Source organism: Galeopterus variegatus, unplaced genomic scaffold (genome assembly GCF_000696425.1).
Source record: "Galeopterus variegatus unplaced genomic scaffold, G_variegatus-3.0.2 Scaffold4703, whole genome shotgun sequence".
Classification (NCBI taxonomy): Eukaryota; Metazoa; Chordata; class Mammalia; order Dermoptera; family Cynocephalidae; genus Galeopterus; species Galeopterus variegatus.
The window spans coordinates 205,917-222,525 of record NW_007730814.1 but is presented as its reverse complement, the minus strand read 5'-3'; the positions used below and the strand labels follow the sequence as shown (position 1 = coordinate 222,525).

Here is a 16,609-nt window from a genome sequence, read left to right as displayed (position 1 = left end):
AGATGTAGCACACTAATGTGAGGTGTCAATAACAGGAGAAACCGTGTATGTTGTGGGGGAGGGTATGGGAACTGTCTGTACTTCCTGCTCAATTTCCCCATAAAACTAAATGCTATAAAAATGTTTAAGAAAAGAAAGGAAGGAAAATCAGTAATGAGAAAAACAACAATAGCAAGAAACTAACATGACATAGTTTTTTTTTTTTTTCCAAGGGACAAAAAGTTAGGGGCTGTTCCCGTCAGCAGGTCATTTGAGCAGATGTAATGAATCCGTGTTACCAGAAATTATCAGCAGGCAACTTCCAGTCTGAAAACAGAACACTTGGTCATGTTTCCTAAGCAGGGGGAGGCGTTCTTTGTGGGGATAAATAAGCGTTAGTATTCATGAAAATCCAGCAGTCCGGGCAGGCAGCTTTGGAATCCACCAGCGACATCCAGCTCTCCGAGACAGGTAATCCATGACCCTTTACATTATGTACCGGGAGCAAAGGAATCCATTTTTTTGCGGGATGTGTGGGGCTGGAGGGGGCCGGGAGGAGGTGTCCTCAGAGCTCTGGGTTGGGAGTTGGGGGACAGTTCTGACGCGGCCATTGATTGCCTCTCTCTGGTGCTGAGTTTTCATACCTGCAAAGGGTGGAGGTGCCACGGTAGCCCCTACGGTCATTTCTGCCTCTGACGCTTTTGGATTCTGATTGGAGTCAGCTTGTATCTGGCTCTATGGGGGAGGAGATGCTGTCCCCTTGCCTGGCACAGAGTGCCACTCTCAGACATAGTGCAGGTGTGATCACTGCAGTGGGCCCCTCTGGACAGAGGCTCAGGCCCTAACCCAGACTTGGGGTCTTGATGCGGGCTGCCTTGGGAGCCCCATTGCCCTGCTGAGGCCCCCTGGCCAACCAGACAGGCTGCCTCTGTGTCCAGCAACCAAAAAGACAGACTGCTCAGAAACAGAGCCAGTCCTACAACTTGTCAGAACAGACAAGCTCTTATTCTCTAGAAATAGTTTTGGGGAAAAATATTGTTTAACACTGTTCCAAAGAGATGATTGCATCAGCCTGAGAGTAAACAAGCAGTTGATGCAACAAGCTGCTCCTGTCCCCGGGCGCGTCTGCAGGCGTCCCCACTGCCTTTGAACGAAAGTCAGCCTCCTCCCCTCCAGGGCTCAACCTTCCCCCTGCCTTCCCCCACTTCATCCCCACCTCTCCTCACCTCTCCCCTCCTTTTTCCCTCTCCTCCCCCATCCCCGAGCTTTCCCTTTTCTCCTCTGAATTCTGGGACTGAGCGGGCAGAGGCTGAAGGTAAATAATCCTATTTGCTGTAGTCACCGGCTTTGAACTCAGCCTCTCTTAGGTCTGTCGTGCAGCAGTGCCAGCCCCTCATCCCGTGGATTCGTAGCTCTGGCTTGCAGCTTTGGGCAGGGGGAGTGTGGGAGGAGGTGACCCCTTTGGAAGCTGGGCACCTTCATCATTTATTCCACCTGAGCCACTCAGCATGTGGTACAGAGATGGGAACTGAGGCTCAGAGAGGTTCAGTCACTTGCTTGCTACCACACAGTCCATGACTCAGAGATTCTGAAGAGACTCTGCTTTCTCCGCACCAGTAGGTCTCTCCAGGCTTATGGTGAAAAGAACAACCACATGGCAACCTGGCAGGGGCTGAAAAGAACATTCTGCCTTCCTTTGGTCTTTATACCCACCGTTATCAGGGTGGTCTGGGCTCCATGCACCGTGCCAGCTGCTTTCTGAGCATTTCTCAGCTAACCCTCAGCAGAGGGCCTGCCCAAGTTCATACAACTTGTCATCGAGAGGCTGGCAGAGGTGCTGTGGTCTTTGACCCAGTCTGGGGCTCCTTTCTTGGGTTCTACTTCTGGGCAGATGAGGGATATAAGGGAAGAGGAGCCCTGGCTTTCTAATCTGCTCTGCCTGGGATCTACCCACCATGCAGGAGGAGAAGACATTCTGATTGGATAGCACCTCATGACCATCACTAGCTCCTACACTTGACTGCTGTGTGACCTTGGGCAAGCCCCTTTACCTCTCTGTGCCCAGTTTCTCCACTGGGGAAAATGGCAACAATAGCAGTACTTACCTCAAAGGGTGGGAGGGAGCATAGAATGTAATAATGTGTGCTGTGTGCCCAGGAGAGCACCTACCCGTGGGACGTCAACAAGCTGGCAAGAGGCTGCAGAGCAGGCACCAGAACGCAGGTGGGAGGTGGTGGGAGGTGGTCAGGGCACCCTCTGGCCTCTGAGACTTAAAGGATCTTTACTTTTCAGAGTTGAGGGTGGAGAGATGTCTCCCCTTCTGGCCCTGGGGCTCCTGGTGGCTGGGTTCTGCCCTGCTGTCCTCTGTCACCCAGGAGGCACACTTGACCAGCACAATCTGACCTCAGAGGACCAAGACAATGGCACACACATAAACAACCTCAGATTAGCCTCCAGCAACATTGACTTCGCCTTCAGCCTCTACAAGCAATTGGCTTTGGAGACGCCCGGGAAGAATATCATCTTCTCCCCACTGAGCATCTCCACAGCCTTGGCCTTCCTGTCCCTGGGGGCCCACAGCACCACCCTGATGGAGATTCTGGAAGGCCTCAAGTTCAACCTCACAGAGACCTCCGAGACAGAAATCCACCAGGGTTTCCAGCACCTCCTGCGCACACTCAACGCACAGGGCGACCAGCTGCAGCTGAGCACAGGCAATGCTTTGTTTGTCGCGGAGCAGCTGAAGCTGCTAGAAAAGTTCGTGGAGGACGCCAAGGGGCTGTATGCATCTGAGACCTTCGCCACCAATTTTAAGGACTCCGCAGCTGCCAAGCAGTTCATCAATGACTACGTGAAGAAGAAAACCCAGGGGAAAATCGTGGATCTGGTCAATGACCTCGACCCTGAGACAGTGATGGTCCTGGTGAATTACATCTTCTTTAAAGGTGAGTTTTCTATTCAGGGTTCACATGAAAGTGGACTTTTAGTTCTGGGCTATTTCTGTCCTGGCTCAGGGAACTACAGAGGAGAGTGCCCAGGGCTTGGGGGGGACATGGGCACCAAGACCCTGCCCTAACCACAGGCATCATTTTCTCTCACGGGGTTTTCCAAACTACAGGTTGTCGTTCCAGGATGTAACTTCAGTGGAGCCCATTAACACTTTGTCTGAGTCAGTGTGGGCTTTTTATTCTGATCTCAACTTTCCCAGCAAACAGAAGGAAGGAGCTGTCCTTTCACATCAGTCCAGGCAGTCAGGAACTACAGCTTCCTCCTTGCAGAGATGCTACTGGACACAGTCAGGAAGCCCCTCCGCCTGTGCACACTGGGGACGTTTCTGACCTGCATATGCAGGATGGGGTCCATTGGGTGAGGGCCTCGGTCTCTGGAGGGGGTCCAGAGGAGATAGGAGCCATCTTTACAGGGGAAGACAGCCCCTAAGGGGCCTGGCTGCCCCAAGGTTCTACGATTCTGCTCTCCTACAATCTCCAGGCCAGAAATGGTTCTGTCCCCATCTGGGTAAGAGCCTCCAACTAGGGCAGTGTCCAATTTCTGAAATTCTAATCAGTCCAGTATCTAATCCCTTTGATAGGAACTCAACAAATTTGAGCCAGAAGTTCTGAAGGGGCAGAGAGCAAGCAGACACATGAGACACATTATGGAGCCAGCAGTCCAGATGAGAACCAATAAAAAAAGATAGGGACACAGGGAATGATTGCTGAGTCAGTGCAGAAAGGTGCATAAGAGACGTGAGCTGTGTGCACACAGAGAGAGCCAGCTGGGGGCTCCTGCCTGAGTCCTGGGCAAGCTGCTTTCCCTCCTGGGCCTGAGTTTTCATCTGTAAATGAAGGTGAGGGACAAATCTTCCTCTGAGACTAGTCCAGGCCTGACATGCTGTTTGTTCTTTGAGTCTCCTGCCTTTTCCTTTCCACCCCTCCACATCCTCAATGGATAGGAAACAAGCAGGCAGTGGCGGCCGCTATGTACTTTTGGGGAAGCCCCCAGGTCTCTACTCTCCCCAGGAAGCCCCCTGGTTCAGTGCTCTGGTCCTCCTGGGGGTGGAGAGCTGTGCCACCCTTCCCCACCCTCCAGGAAGCCCCCGCCCCCCTGGTTCAGTGCTCTGGTCCTCCTGGGGGTGGAGAGCTGTGCCACCCTTCCCCACCCTCTGCTGCCCTCTCCTCCCCCTCCAGGTGCCCGTTTTGTTCCCTGCTTCAGACTAATTCACAAACAGGATCCAAAAATGTACATGATAGGGCCTGGTCATTACTGCGGCCGCCGGTGTGGGAGGGAGGGCTGGTGAGTGGGCTTCATTCTCTGGAAGTTCTGGCTCAGAGCACTGAGTGTTAACTCCTTCCCTTCTACTCTCCCTCTTCTGTGGCATGCAGCTGGCCCACAGGCCACAAGGATCAACTCACCAGATGATGACGCTAGAACTACATACTCAGTTATATAAATGGGGGGGGCATCAGGCTGGAGCAGGAGATGGGGAATCAGGAAAGGAAGGCTTCTCCTAGGAAACTGTTTCCTTTTTTCTTTTAAATCCAGGCAGATGAAGGACGGAAGGGCGTTACAACAGAGGGAAGTCTAGTCAGGCACAGGTCAGATGATAAAGACAGCAGGAGCCTTGTGAGACATTTCAACTCTCTCAGGAGGGCTCCAGAAGGACCATCCTGGGCAGGGCAAGGGGCAAGCCCAGAGCCAGGGAGGCCCGGGAGGAGGGGCCTGAGTTGACACGAAGGAGCCTCAGCTTCAAAGCTGGGGATGTTAGAAGATGTTAAAGAGGCAGAATCAAAAAAAGTGATGATTTTGTTGGCAAGCCTTTTTTGTTGGAAGCTGGACATGTGGTACAGGACGATAGGAACTGTGATAAATAGGCCTTTAGTGTAAGGATGTATGTCAATCTGGCTACGAGTTGGGCTGCGTTTAATGTTTGCATTAGCTGTAGGTGCCAGAGGCAGTGTCATAGAGTTTCACCTTTGCAAAATGAACAGCCTGAGCAGGCTCTGGAGTCAGGGTGCCTGTGACTGAATCCTCAGCAGCACACCTGCTCGGGACATAGGAGATGAACAGTGGGAGGCTCACATGGGTGGTGCTGCAGGGATGCAATGACAGGAGATCCATCCAGAGCCCACATGCATATCCCCCAAGTCTGCCCCCAAAGCCTGGAGACCTGGGAGCAATGCTGAGAGCCCAGAAATTGGGACCGGGCACTCAGCCCCCACTGTAATACGGCTGAGCTGGGGTTGGATCCTGGGGGGCTGGATCTGGGAGAGCCTAGAGCTGAAGAAGGACAGGTCCTTAGAGAAATAGTAGGCAAGGAACCAAGGTAGTTGTCAAGAGGAAGGGCAGAGGAGTGACAGAGAACAGGGGCACAGAATGGGCTGGGAGAGGAGCAGGGACAAAGTGAGGAAGGGCCTGAAGGACCAGACTAAATGGAGGGCTTTTTCTACTGACTACAGGTCATGAGTCCTGACGCTGGCTAGTCTGGTGCCAGGTGGAGACAGATGGAGAAACTCGATCCTGATTCAAGAAATTGCCACAATTCCAAGTGTCTTGGATTGGGGGTAGAGGGTGGTGACCACAGACTCAGAATCTGGGGCGAGTCTGAGATGGATGTCCATGACCCATAGAGGTAGCTTTGGGGATGTCCAGCACCCCACCCCCTAAGATGTCACAAGTGCCCATGGGCTTTTAGGACCATCCATTAAGAGCCTCCCCGACTATGAGGAAAATGTCTGACACTAAATGAGAGGAAGGAAAAACACACACTGTCTCTCCTCTGCTCTCACAGCACACTCTTCAGTCATCACAGAAGACTAACTTCCGTCACCAAATACGTGAGGATTTCTCTCCACCACCAAGCAGTCAATTCTCCGGTGGACACCGGCTGGGTGTCTTCTAACTCAATCCCAACACTATCTCCCTGGAGATAGCGTCGGATCCCACAGTGGGGCTCAGTCCCACAAGACTGCCCCCCACTTCAGATGCCAGATGCAAGCCCCCGGTTGTTCACCCATGCTTCTGACCGACTGGCTATGACGCAGGGTTCCCACAACCCCTACTTGGGTTGATCGATTTGCTGAGTGGCTCACAGAACTCAGAGAAATACTTACGTGCTTCTTGGTTCATTGTAAAGGATATGACAATGGCTGCAAATGAAGAGGCACAGGGCGAGGTATGGGGAGCTTCCATGCACACCACCCCCCAGGAACCACATGCTCAGCTCTCTGGAAGCTTCCTGAACCCAGGCTTTTTGGGTTTTTATGGAGGCTTCATTACATAGGCATGCTTGCTAAATCATTGGCCACTGGTGATCAGCTTAACTTTCATTCTCTCTCCACTCCTGGGACTAAAAGTCCCAACCTCCCCAACTAAAGTCCCCAACTAAAAGTCCCAACCTCCCCAACTAAAGACCCCAACTAAAAGTCCCAACCTCCTAGTTCTGCTCTGGTCTTTCCAGTGACCAGCCCCCATTCTGAAGCTAGCTAGGGGCTGCCAGCAATCAGCCAGCTTGTTAGCATATGAAAAATCTCTTATCACTAGAGAGTCTAAGGATTTTAGGGGTTGTATGCTAGGGAAGGCACTGGCACAGGGATAAAGACCAAGCACATATTTCATAATATCACACTGCCCCTCCCAGGTGGCTCACAGTGATGGGCATTCTCTTCTGTCCGCCCCTCACCAACTCGCAGGTGGAACTCAGTCTCTCTCCACCTCCCTGCAGTGCCTGTGACTAACAGTTGCTTACTAGACACTCTTCCCTGTAGGGAGCCAGGGACTTCCTATTCCACCCCAGCTCAGCCTGCCATGGTGCTGGCACCCTCTTTGCCTGCTTGCCCTGATGGCTAGATCTCTCTCTTTCACTCCCTATTCCCAGATTCTATTGTTTCTCACTCAGCACAAGTAGCCAGGTCTCTGTTTCAGGCTCCTGTTCCCATCCAGGCCTGTGGGGCTCTCTCTCGTCCCTGAGAGGGCCTCTGGGTGGTGGCGGATGGACTGAGGGCTGCCACTGCTCCGGGAAGCTGGGCAGAGGGGGGTCGAGGCAGGGCCACCCCCATGCTCACCAGCTCCCCCTGCTTGCTCTGCCTTCAGCCAAGTGGAAGACGCCCTTTGATCCCCTCGATACCTCCCAGAAGCGGTTCTACTTGAACAAGAAAAGCTGGGTAATGGTGCCCATGATGAACATCCAAGACCTGAGCATGCCCTACCTCCGGGACGAGGGGCTGTCCTGCACTGTGGTGGAGCTGCGGTACACAGCCAACGCCAGCGCGCTCTTTGTCCTACCCGACGCGGGCAAAATGCAGCAAGTGGAAGCTGCGTTGCTCCCCGAGACCCTGCAGCGGTGGAGAGACTCGCTGCAGATGAGGTGATGGTCCCCACGCCTGCAGCTGTCGGCGGGCCCTTCTTCCTGCCCGGTCCTCTTGGGTTCTGTCCCTCCACTACAGGGTCTCTCCACGTCCAGGGGTGCAGTGAAGGAGACCTGTATGGGGACAGGTGGAGTCTGGGGTTACTTTGCCATTTGCTGCCTCTAGGTGGCTTTGGCCTGATCTTTTTCTTCTTTAAGATGATGACATCAGACAGAACAAGGGGCTGAGGCTTCCTCTGCTCTAACATGTTCTAAGTCATGAGGAATCTTCCCCAAATCCCTGACACTCATGCATGGCTTCTCCTTGTCTCCACCTCTGGACGGTGGAGGGGACTGTGACCAGCCGAGGGCTGAGAATCAGCTCTGCACTGGTTAACCGTTCCATTCACTCCCTGACTCGTTCACTCAGCATTTGTTGAATGACATGTGGGGGCCTGCCATATGCCAGGCACTAACTTAGACCCTACATGTATACTATGGACAAGACACAAAATTCCCTGCTCTAGTGAAGCTGACTTCATAATTAGGGGAGAGAGAGAGAGAAACAAATAAATATAGTTGTTCACTCAGCATTTGTTGAATAACATGTGGGGGCCTGCCATATGCCAGGCACTAACTTAGACCCTACATGTATACTATGGACAAGACACAAAATTCTCTGCTCTAGTGAAGCTGACTTCATAATTAGGGGAGAGAGAGAGAGAAACAAATAAATATAGTGAGTAAGGAAATGACTTGCTATGTTAGAAGGTGAGAAATTGGTGGTGGGGGGTAGTGAAGGTAGGTAAGAGGATCAGGAAAAGTGGAATTGGACGTAGTTGGAAATTTTAAATAGAGTGGCATTAGGTTGTCCTTGTCCTTCTTGGGTGATTATGAGAATCCAGTGGTGTGATGGATCTGGAAGGCACCTGATAAACCATGAAAGGGAGGGACCCACTTCCACATTGGTCTGAGGCTGTAGCCCCTGCCCCAACCACCGTCCAGAGGGCCAGATGCCTTCCAGGGATGCCTGACTCTCAGCCCGTCCTCCCTCTAGATGCTGGGAGACCCAGGACACAGGGGTCCTGCCCTACCCTTCCATTCACTCCCTTCCAGAGTCTTTCTTTCCCTCAGCACCAAATAGCTGCCACATCGCAGGCGCTCAATGAATAGTATTTTTTTTTACATTTTTTTATTTTATTTTATTTTATTTATTTATTTATTGTCCTTTTTGAGACCGGCCACACCACGCTCAGCCAGTGAGTGCTGTGAGCGCACCGGCCATCCCTATACAGGATCCGAACCCGCGGCGGGAGTGCTGCCGCTCTCCCAGTGCTGCACTCTCCCGAGTACGCCACGGGCTCGGCCCTCAATCAGGATCCGAACCCGCGGCAGGAGTGCTGCCGCTCTCCCAGTGCTGCACTCTCCCGAGTACGCCACGGGCTCGGCCCTCAATGAATAGTTTTGAATGCAAAGAATATTCATCAAACACCTTTGCTGTACAAAATACTGAAGAAGTAGTGTCTGCACATGCCTGGCCTATAATGGGTGCCTGAGAAATGCTTGTTGAATGAATGTGTGAGCTTGCGAATGAACGAATGAGTGAGAAGAGGAATAGGTCCTTCCCTTCTCCCACGGGACTCAAAGCTTAATGAGAGATGGAGCCTCCTCTCACTTGGCCACTGTGAGACCAGGCAGACAGGGACAAGGGTCTTAAGGGGAATATAAACAAAGGGCAAGGGGAGCTCGCAGGTGGGAGGGATCGCTCTGAGCTGTGTGCTCTGTGCCTGGCTTGCACCGGACTCGGGGACAGCACCCCAGCAGAAGCAGCCCCTGTCCTCGAGGAGCTCACTGGGGAGGCAAATGGGAACCTCCAGTTGATTGTTTCAGGATCCTCGAAGACCTTGCAATACAACGTGACTCCTCAGCAGCGCTCAGGCCCTTCACGACCTGTTCTGGCCCCTGTCCAGCCTCATTCCTCATCCCCCCTCCCCACCACACACACTGAAGCTGCCCTCTCTCTTGTGGGGCCACCCCTCTTGCTTTCCACCTTCCTATAAGTTCTTCCACCTGCCTTCTGCCCTCCTTTTCACGCAGCTAACTCCTTCCCCTCCTTTGGGACTCAGCCTCGATGCCACAAGAAGCCCTCCTGGTGTCCATGGAGCTGTGCAGCCAATGTGATGCTCTGGCCCAGCCTCTCCACACACTGTGGGGCCCCTGTTGGAGTGAAGGTGTTTTCTGCTGCACTGCAGGCTGCTGGGACAGGGCAGGGCCAGGCTGGGGCACTGCTGCAGCCCCAGCTCTGGAATACAGCTGGGCACATTCAGACAATCACAGATGTGAACGGGTTGTTAATGAATTAAGTATAAACACAAGGGGTCAAGAAACTGGGAAAAGATTACTTATTTCCAGCAAGAAGCGGGTGGTGGTAGAGGAGACCAGGGAAGACCATGCTGCAAGGTGGGAGGAAGGTGGGCACTGAGTTAAGAGAATGTTCAAATCATTTTTTTCTCATTTCCTAGATGGATAGATGAATTCTACCTGCCAAAGTTCTCCATCTCGAGTGACTATAATCTAGAAGGCATACTTCCCCAGATGGGCATTAGTGAAGTCTTCACCACCCAGGCTGACCTGTCAGGGGTCACAGGGGACAGGAACCTGATGCTGTCCCAGGTGAGTCTTTAAACTTTGGGCAATTCATCCTCCGTATCTGAACCTGAAGGCCGGGTGGACATTTGGGTGATCTTGAATTTGTGTAAATACCTGCATTCCTCATTATCTAATCACCCTCCCTGGGACTCCCTCAAGCCCAGAAGAGCAGGGTTACAGCCCAGCTCCTCCTGCCATATTGGGGGCTGGTCCCCACCTCCCCTGCCACGTAATGTGACCCAGGAGCCTGTAATGGGAAGAGCTTGGGCTTGGAATCAGACAGCTACGGACACTGTCCCATGTGCCACCATTCACTGCCTGCAGGGACAAGTGAATAAAGTTCTCTACTCATAGTGTTTTCATCTACAAAATGGGGGCCACAGTTCTTGGCTAGCATGCAGTGCCTGGCAAGGCAGGCAATGGTGACAGCTAATCACAGTGGCTACAAGGCTATTGTGATGAAAATACACTAAGAGTATGAGAGAAGACTGCTCAGGACCCTCAGACTGTGCTATGAGAATCAGAGTAACCAGAACAAAGGAGACAGTTGGGCAGCCTCCGCTCTCTCCTGCACTGTGTGTGCACAGGGCCCTGTGCTCTGGTCTGTACCCCCCCTTCCAATAGAGGGGTGTGCATGGAGGAAGGGACCTGCGTTGTCCAGGGATGCAAAGCCAGATCTTATGCAAAGTACTTCAGTGATGATGTTTAAGCTGGAGCAGGAGAGATGCTGCAAGCAGCACCGGCTCACTGGAGAACAGGCTGTGCTGCACCGCTTCACAGTGCAGAGGCTGCCAGAAAGCAGCTGGCGAGAAAAGTGCCTTGCCTGGCTCTCGCCCCACCTCCCGACAGTAGCGGGTGTTTGGGGGCAACACAGACTCTGGACTCAAACAGAGAGGGATCCAGAGCAGGTGCCTCCCCCTTTCCCTCTATGACTCTGGGCAAATCGCTCTCAGCCTCTGAGTCTCCGTGTGCACATCTGTGCATCAGCGCTAAGCAAAACTAGCTCATGGGTTGTTGGGAGGAGAAATGAATCACAGGGACAGATCAGCGGTAGATGCTTGATAATGTCAGCCCCCTTAGTGGCACACAGGCAGGCTGCTTACCTCCTGTCCCCCCTGTCTCAGGTGAATAATGCTCTGGTGTCCCCACAGGTGGTCCACAAGGCTCTGCTTGATGTGGCTGAGGTGGGCACAGAAGCAGCTGCAGCCACGGGAGTGAAACTTATTCCCATGTCCGCACAAGTAGGCCCAAAGACAACTGTGAATTTCAACAGGACCTTTCTGGTGATCCTCATCCCCACGGACTCCCTGAACATCCTCTTTCTGGGCAAAGTCGTCAACCCCAAGCAAACCTAGAGCTCCCCAACAGGTGGTGGGGCCCCCGCTAAGGAGCCGGAAGTGGGAGCTGGGCATGCGGGTCTGGGGGCACAGCTTGGCCTTTGCGCAGTGAGTGGCTAGGGCATGCCTGGCCCTGTCTGCTCATCCTTCTGAAGAGGAAAGTGACTGCCTGTGTGGCTCCCACATGCACAGGGAGCTCATGGACTCTTCCATCGGGAGGCTCCAAGGCCTCCTGATAGCAGTAAACCATCTTCCTTGAACTGAACACTTCCCTTGTGCCTTTCTGTGCTGACTGCCTGACTCTGTGCCCCTGCAGTGGCCCATGCCCCAAGACCAAGCTCCTGACCTCCCACGCAGGCTCAGTCCCAGCCTTGGCTCTGAGCTCATTCTGCCTTCAGCTTCAGCAGCCTGACCAGAACCAAACTTTGTACCTATGGTCAAATGCACCTGGACCTCAGGCTCAAGACCAGGAGGGGACCCTGCTGCCCTAAGACTGATTCCTGCCCTAGGGACTACCTGCTCCCCAGTTTCAGTTTTACTCTTCCCTCCCCAGGGCCCAGGCTCTGCCTACCTGCTGACTCTTGCAGGGGCTCCTAGCCCTGACCTTACCTAGCACAGCTCCTGGACCCCTCACCCTTGTAGCTGAGCAGGGCCTTATGGTGGGATCTCCCTCTTCTGCCCCCAGCACCCATAATCTGGGGAGAACGGCTACTTTCCAGGTTCCCATACTGAGCTCTTCAACTTCTTACCAGTTCCCAGTCCTCAGGCTGACAGATAATCTCCTTCAGCAACAAATATGCAGGGCTGGGAATAAATGAGCAATAAATGCACACCTGCAGTATACGCAATCGTGTGGTCGGTCATTGAGCTGATGCTATCGGTACTGTGTGATCTCTAAGGATAACAAAGGTGGTGATGAAAAAGTCAGCCACTGAAGAATTGAGAGTTTATGCTAGACAATCTGCTAAGATTTCTACCTGAAATAATCTATTTAATCCTCATGATGACCCTATAAGATAGATGCTATTAGTCCCATTTTATAAGTGAGGAAACCGAGGCACAGAGAGGCTTAGTAATTTCCCAGGGATGCATGGCTAGTCATTATTGCCAGCTTTGTATGAAAGGAATGAAGGACTGATATGTGAATGAACCTTGAAAACATTGTGCTAAGTGAAAGAAGCCAGATACAAAAGGTCACATTTTGTTTTATTCCATTTATATGAAATGTCCAGAATACATAACTAAATAGATACAGAAACAAATTAGTGGTTGCCAGGGGCTGGAGCAGAGGACAGTTTGGTGGGGGAGAAGGGGGGGGGACAACTACTTAATGGGTATAGAATCTTCTCTAAGGGTAATCAAAATAGTCTGAAACTAGATAGAGGTGATGGTTGCTAAATGCCACCAAATTGAACAGTTGAAAATGATTAATTTTATGCTAGGTGAATTTTACCCCAATTAGAGAGAGAAAGAAACTAAATGCTATGTGTAGACCTTGTTTGGATCCTGATTCAAACAAACCGACTGTAAAAAAAACACACGCACACACAAACATTTAGAAACCAGTTAGGAAAACAATGATTTGGTGATATTTGCTAATATTAAGGAATTATTTTTTTAAGGTGTTATATGTTATTGTGGTTATGATTTTTTAAAATATTCTTAGAGGTAAAATGAAATGTTGTGTAAGATATGCTTCAAAACCTTCCAAAGGGGAAAAGGGATTAGGAGATATAAAAAAATGATATTGGCCTTATGTTGAAAACAACTGAAACTGCTGATGGATATATGGGCGTTCATTATACCTGTTCAGTAAAGATGATCAGAGGCTGTTGTTTTAGACTAAGTTCTTGCACGAGGCCCCAACAGACCAGACTAAAAAACCAAAATGGAGTCACTCCTGCTAAGTTTTGCATCATTTACACTGTGGTCTGACCTTGGAAGATGTCGGGAGAAAGAGTTAACAGGCAAGGGCCGACCCCCTGGCGCACTCGGGAGAGTGCGGCGCTGGGAGCGCAGCGACGCTCCCGCCGCGGGTTCGGATCCTATATAGGAATGGCCGGTGCGCTCACTGGCTGAGCAATGTGTGGGCGACACCACACCAAGGGTTGCGATCCCCTTACCGGTCACGAAAAAGACAAAATAAAAAAAAAAAGTTAACAGGCAATTTCCCCAGGCCAGTTTAAATCTTCAGTAAGTTTGATAGTCAAGTTCTCTCTACCATACACAAAAGAGACAGCCTGAAGGAACTCAATGTTAACTAATCAGTTATTTTTCTATTGTTCTGTCTCCCTATCCCCACCTTACAAGGAAAATAACTTTGAAATCATCAATTCGCTTTTTGTTCTTTGTTTCTGTCTTCTTTAGCCTTTTCTATTTGTAAAGTCTTTGTTATTTGTAATAAACTTTGGAGCACTTCTCTGATTCTGTTACATAGCGTTTCCCAGGTCAATCCTCATGTTTGGTTCCCAAAAAACTTTACAAAATGATTTCTGCCTCGACAGCCTTAATTTCTGTTGACAACACTAGCAGGGTGAGCAGGATCTGAAGGAGGCCCCCTCTACCACCCAGTGGACTCCCTAACTCTCAGGTGGAAGGACCGAAGGCCTTCTTGGGTCCACAAGCTTGGAGACTCCACTGGGTGTGACCAGTTAGCCTCTTCTCAGATCTGCAAACCTTTCATCTTTGGACTGAGGTTCTGGTTCATTGCAGCTGGCTGCATCCTTTCCAGAAGGTCTTTACTGCTCTCTCAGAATGAGACTTCCACCTTCAATGACAAAGTAAGTCTTATTTCTGGGTTCTTGCACAGAGTTACTTTGGTGGCTCTTTAATCGGGTTTCTCTGGGCATTTTCAAGCAAGGCAAACTCTCCTTAGTTTTCTTTAGCTACATGAGAGCACTCTTGCTCCGAAGACAAGAGACACTTTCTCTCTCCAGCCACATGGCTTTTTGGGGAAACCAGAACTTGGGAAGTGCTGGGATGCCCCTGTCCACAGTGCACAGCAGTCTCATAGGGACACCCATACACTTAAAATTATGGCTTGGCTGGGAGGGGTGATATAAGGGCTGATTCCCTGGCACCTGCAAGCACCCTACTGTTTTGGCAGTTTGGGGAGACTGAGACACATAAGAGGGCTGACCAGCTCTGGGGTGAAATCCAGAGAAGAGATGCCCATAAGCAGCCTGTAGATCTACCACGCTAGCCTGCCTTGCCGTAAGGGGAGATGAAGCTTCCAGATTGGAATGAGATAGAAGGTGCTCAGTTACCATGGGTTCGGGTTTCAGGACACACCTCTGGGTTTCAAGCCAGTCCCCAAGGTCTCAGAGCCCTCTTCTAGGCCCTGCCCTAGAGAAGAGTTCCTGTTGCTATTTGGACCTATTTTCGGCACAGCAAGATACCTCAGGGGGCTGACTTATGTAAATCCAGTGGCTGGGCATGCTCAGCAGAAAGGGGTTATATAACCCTAATACCCAAGCATGTTCAGTAAAGTGGAATTTATATTCATCAGACAGCATGAATATGTGTCAGACAGCAAAAGTATAAAAGTTGAACCCCAGAAGAAGGCAGGGTCTTTGTTCGCTTTCCTGGGGCCAAGAAGCACTTCGCCTGCTGAGGTGTGTGTGCTTTCTTTTGTACCAGACTTACTTTCGGCAAACAGCTGCTCATTGTCTTGAGGCAGCCTGTACTCTAGACTTTAAGTGTGTATTTCTTACTTTTGTATTAAACCTGGTGTGGGCCCTGTCCGGTCTCTGAAGCTAGGCCACACTCTCTGTGAAATCTGTATCTCGTACTCATTGCATGAAACCTGTTCTCACCTTCTACTGTGACTCTGCAGTTTGCAGTTGAATTGTTTCCTGGGGTGGAGTCAAGAACCTGGTAAGAGGACAGGGTGGGTTGAGACCAGCTATCGGGCCTGCCCAGACTCCTCCTCCAGCATCAGGAAGGTGCATATCTTTGTCTACAGTGATCTAACGTATATCACTTAAGGGCCCTTTACTTGTTAATGTCTTCAGAAATGGGGATCTGAACCCTTGACTTTGGTGTTATCAAAATAAAATTTTAGGGCCGGCCCGTGGTGCACTCGGGAGAGTGCAGCGCTTGGGAGCGTGGCGGCGCTTCCGCCGCGGGTTCGGATCCTATATAGGGATGGCCGGTGCACTCACTGGCTGAGTGCGGTGCGGGCAACACTGCACCAAGGGTTGTGACCCCTTAACGGTCACAAAAAAGAAAAAAAAATTTAAAAGAAGCTTATATAGTTATTTCTGCTGGGTTTATGTAATAACCAGGCAAATTGGTCTTGTCATGATTATCTTTGGTAAAAATGGAGGTGACTATAGAGAGAGAGAAAAAAAATTTGTTTCAGAAGAAAACTGTTATACATCTGTTATTAGATTGTAGCACTTAGTTACTGTTTTTGAGTTTTATTATCTACCTGTAAACTGTACTGGACTCTGAATTCTTCTGAATGTCTCATATCTGGCTACAATTCTCTAACAACAGGAACTGCTCTGTTCCTAAGACCTATAAGCCGAGGCTGGGCAGCTCCATGTACATTTAAAGGGACAATTTCACGCCTGATTATGGGCCACACCAAGTTTACCAAAAACACCTGATGACAAAACAAACAAACAAACAAAAAACCACCTGATGACATTCACACAGCAAACCAGGATGACAAGTTGCCGTCCTCACGCTGTGGACAGCTTTTTATTTCACAATATTGTTCGAACAAGACTTCTATCATAATGAGACTTTTACCCATCTTAACTTTTCCTTACTTACACCTTCCTCTTTCACTTGGCAGGATGATGATGTAGTGAAAATTTCAAAATAGTAGTAGTTTCTGTGGGTAATTTGCAAATTGTCACTGCCTGCTTCCACCCCGTCATGGATGCTCGGTTACCTACTAACTGCACAGGGAGGAGCCTGTGCTGCTGCTATCACTTCTTGCTCCACGTGGATGAATACACTAGATAGTATAGAGAAAAAAAAATTAGTGAGCAGGCTAGTTGGTAATGAGCAGGCTTTGTGGTTAAAATGGGTAGTAGTCTCCTCATGAGCCTATTCAGTTTTAGTTGGTTTGGTTCATGGGTGTGGAATATTCATAAAGCAAATGTACTTCACAGGGCCTGGTTTTCCAAAGCCTTGCAGTTTCAAATATTGACCTTGCAGAGGAGTGGAAATTTTCCTCAGGCTATAAAGTCTCTGGTGTAAGATAAGGATTGTGGCACAGCAAGGTTGCTGGCTCAAAGACAGACTAGTTACTGATTGATATGTAAAGAAACTGGAAAATTGCTGGAGG

General features: G+C 50.5%; 1 protein-coding gene across 1 annotated transcript; it reads left to right on the top strand.

Annotated features, from left to right (window-relative positions):
* The first annotated feature begins 375 nt into the window (after positions 1-375).
* SERPINA3 (serpin peptidase inhibitor, clade A (alpha-1 antiproteinase, antitrypsin), member 3) lies at positions 376-12,155 on the top strand. Its single transcript, XM_008588171.1, is given in 5 exon segments — positions 376-450; positions 2,272-2,924; positions 7,069-7,342; positions 9,844-9,994; positions 11,122-12,155. Coding segments are annotated over 4 exon segments (1,368 nt in total). The 5' UTR covers positions 376-450; positions 2,272-2,287; the 3' UTR covers positions 11,428-12,155.
* The last annotated feature ends 4,454 nt before the right edge of the window (positions 12,156-16,609 follow it).